The following is a 2,968-nucleotide window of genomic DNA, read 5'->3' as shown; positions in this document are numbered from 1 at the left end:
CGTAAAATTTGGTCATTTTCATCTCTAATCCTGTAACCAATCAACGGGTTTGAAAAATTTGTCGTACGACAAAAACGCACAAATGAAATATCACTCTTAGGCTTACAAATCCAGTCTTACAATCCTACAACTCGAAATGGCACTTTCAGCTTTAGTACTGAAAATCTTGGCGTGTTCTTTTGAACTTGCATTATTCAGTGTAATCCATGGAACTCGGCCAGTGGTGGTGTGAACTGAGTGCGCACTGGTGCTCATTAACTTTTGCCCAATCGAAAACACTATTAATTTTAAACTTATTTGAACAAATATAATAATAATAATCCTAATTATACAGGAATCCTTATCCTATTAATAATACAAGAAATCCGCCTTTTTCCCTACACCATAATTTTATTTAATTTTCAGCAATGCATTTTTCTTAAACTTACTTTCGCTTAAATCGCAACTTAAATGTCTCTAGTTAACTTTAATTATCACAATAGTCATGTGTGAGTCCCGGGATGCAGTCGCGATTCTGTTTTCGGCTGCAATGTCACCCCCTCCCCTCTCTTGTGACGTCACTTCCTCCCCCATGTGACGTCACCCCCTCGCCACGGGTTCCCTTCCTCCCCTCACCTCCCTCGCGGAGCCCCTGGGTTAGAATCAGGGTGTGTTCCACTTAAAGTCTGCGACGACCACGACCACGACCGCAGTATTTGCCGTTCCACTAACTTACAGGCACTGCGGGCGAAATCTTTAGTGGAACGGGTTTTGTAAGTGAACAGTTTTGTAACATGGATACCATTAAGGTAATCGTACTGCGCTGTAGAAAATATGAATCTGAAGACTCATCCAGTTCTGATGATGAATGGGAGTTAGTGTTACGTAAAAGGAAAAGGCGTATACTTCGTCCGCGAATTCCAAATTATATCGATGTTGTGGGTCACTACATGGATTATGATTTCAAAAGTCATCTTAGGTTAGTGAACATACATGATTTTTCACTTCCAATTATCCACATATGCTTCTTCGCAAGTTGATATTAACAATAATATTTCTTCTTATTCATAAAATGTCGAAGGCGACTTTTGAATTTCTTTTACAAATGCTCAGGCCATATTTAACAAGACAAATAAAAGGATCTCCTATGATACCACCACATCATCAATTAATGATAGCTATTTGGAAAATGACAACGATGGGTTCCTACAGGTAAGGAAACATTCAACATAATGCAATAAATAATTATTAATTCACAATAAAGTATTTGCATTTTACATTTTTTAATAAATTTCTTTCTTAAGATCTGTTTGCAATAGATTCAATGTTGGAAGAGCAACTGCTGTTCGGGCTGTGCAAAGGGTCACTCATGCACTTTTCTTAAATGCTTCAACATTTATTAAATGGCCTATGGGATTATGCTGAAAGGGTTATGCAAGGATTCGTAGAAAACAGTAGCTTTCCGAAAATCATTGGGGCCATTGACGGTACCCATATTCGAATAGATGCTCCAAAAGAAAATTCTGTCGATTACATAAGCTGTAAAAGATTTCATTCAATACAGTTACAGGTAACAAGTATTTTAATTTGTTAATAATGAATAGTCTTTTGAAGATATTTGGTTATGTACATTTGCGTTCATTTACAGTTGGTGTGTGATCACAGAACTTTGATCACACATTGTTATGCTGGGCATCCTGGTTCAGTTCATGACCAGCGAGTTTTTCGACAATCTGAGGTAGCAAACTACTTGAATGATGAAGAGAAATTTCCAACTGACAGTCATATATTGGGAGATGCTGCATACGAGATTCATCAACACTTACTGACTCCCTTCAGAGACAATGGACACCTTACAGTGGCACAAAACAATTATAATTATCGCCATTCAGTAGCCAGAGTGACAATCGAAAGAGGCATTGGTCTGTTAAAAGGAAGAATGAGAAGTTTATTGCACTGTCTGCCTATGTCAAGAGTGGACTTAATAGCGGAATATGTGATAGCACGTTGTGTAATTCATAATATATGTATATTAAGAAATGTTGAAATTGAAGTTATCACCATTCCAACTCCACAAGAATATGGGTGGCACCCAGTTGGACACGGCTCAATTGGACATGAGTCACTCACAGCGCTTGAGACTACAAAGCTTCTAAGCACCGGTCGCTGTGATTGGTAGTGTCCAATCGAGCCGTGATCAATCGTGATCACCCCCAAGAATATGATAGAGGTCATGTTATTTTATATCAAGGAAGACAGAATGCTGGTGGAAATGCTAAGAGATTTAATTATGAATACTTTACGTCAATAAGTTTAAAAAATTGTTATGCAAGATTCATACTATGCACGTATGATCCAATAAGAGAATTTTTGTCTCCAGAAAATATACTGTCTTACTAGGTATTGTATCGTTATATGTCTGATGTCATGCGTAGTGTGAATCTTATCTTATTGTAGTATTTAAAGATTAATATATATTAAACATCTCTCTCTCTCTCTCTCTCTCTCTCTCTTCTTGAGGCTTCCACGGGTGCTTTCTATATAAAGCTTATGCGTTTCGTGGGTTTTCTCCGTGTCCAGATCCATTCTTGGAATGCCAACGTTTCGTGAACCTTGCAGTCCACTTCATCAGGGCGAGGAGCAGCCTTGCAGTGGACTGCAAGGTTCACAAAACGTTGGCATTCCAAGAATGGATCTGGGCACGAAGAAAACCCGCGAAACGCTTAACCTTTATTTATTTTAAACATTTTTACTTTAATTGAATTTTAAAATTAAGCAATTGCATTATGTTTTGTATATTTCTTTCAATAATTGTATTCATAATTTTACGTTTGACACACATATAATATACAGAGTGATGCTTTTAACTTGAGACATTCAAATATCTCAAAAAATAAGCACACTACGAAAAAAACGTTAAGAATTAAAATTTCATCATTTCGAGGGGGACATACAATGACGTTAAAATCAGACCCCCCACCCCGCCCCC

General features: G+C 37.5%; 1 protein-coding gene and 1 pseudogene across 1 annotated transcript; both read left to right on the top strand.

Moving 5' to 3' along the window:
• The first annotated feature begins 664 nt into the window (after nucleotides 1-664).
• LOC108769460 (uncharacterized) lies at nucleotides 665-1,195 on the top strand (annotated as a pseudogene).
• Nucleotides 1,196-1,363: 168 nt separating this feature from the next.
• Nucleotides 1,364-2,436, top strand: LOC108769459 (putative nuclease HARBI1). Its single transcript, XM_018520475.1, has 3 exons — nucleotides 1,364-1,549; nucleotides 1,628-1,990; nucleotides 2,380-2,436. Exons 1-3 carry the CDS (start codon nucleotides 1,364-1,366, stop codon nucleotides 2,434-2,436), a joined length of 606 nt encoding a protein of 201 aa, XP_018375977.1.
• The last annotated feature ends 532 nt before the right edge of the window (nucleotides 2,437-2,968 follow it).

The sequence above is a fragment of the Trachymyrmex cornetzi genome, unplaced genomic scaffold (assembly GCF_001594075.2).
Source record: "Trachymyrmex cornetzi isolate Tcor2-1 unplaced genomic scaffold, Tcor1.1 scaffold903, whole genome shotgun sequence".
In the NCBI taxonomy this organism is placed as follows: Eukaryota; Metazoa; Arthropoda; class Insecta; order Hymenoptera; family Formicidae; genus Trachymyrmex; species Trachymyrmex cornetzi.
The sequence above is the reverse complement of the archived record's forward strand: the minus strand, read 5'-3'. Positions and strand labels throughout refer to the sequence as shown.

Bases quoted from the DNA above. Each gene is read 5' to 3' on its own strand.
- LOC108769459 (XM_018520475.1), top strand. From the start codon at position 1,364: ATGCTTCAACATTTATTAAATGGCCTATGGGATTATGCTGAAAGGGTT. The intron at 1,550-1,627 runs GTAACAAGTATT...GTTCATTTACAG, and splicing joins TTCATTCAATACAGTTACAG to TTGGTGTGTGATCACAGAAC. The intron at 1,991-2,379 runs GTAATTCATAAT...CTGTCTTACTAG, and splicing joins AATATGTGATAGCACGTTGT to GTATTGTATCGTTATATGTC.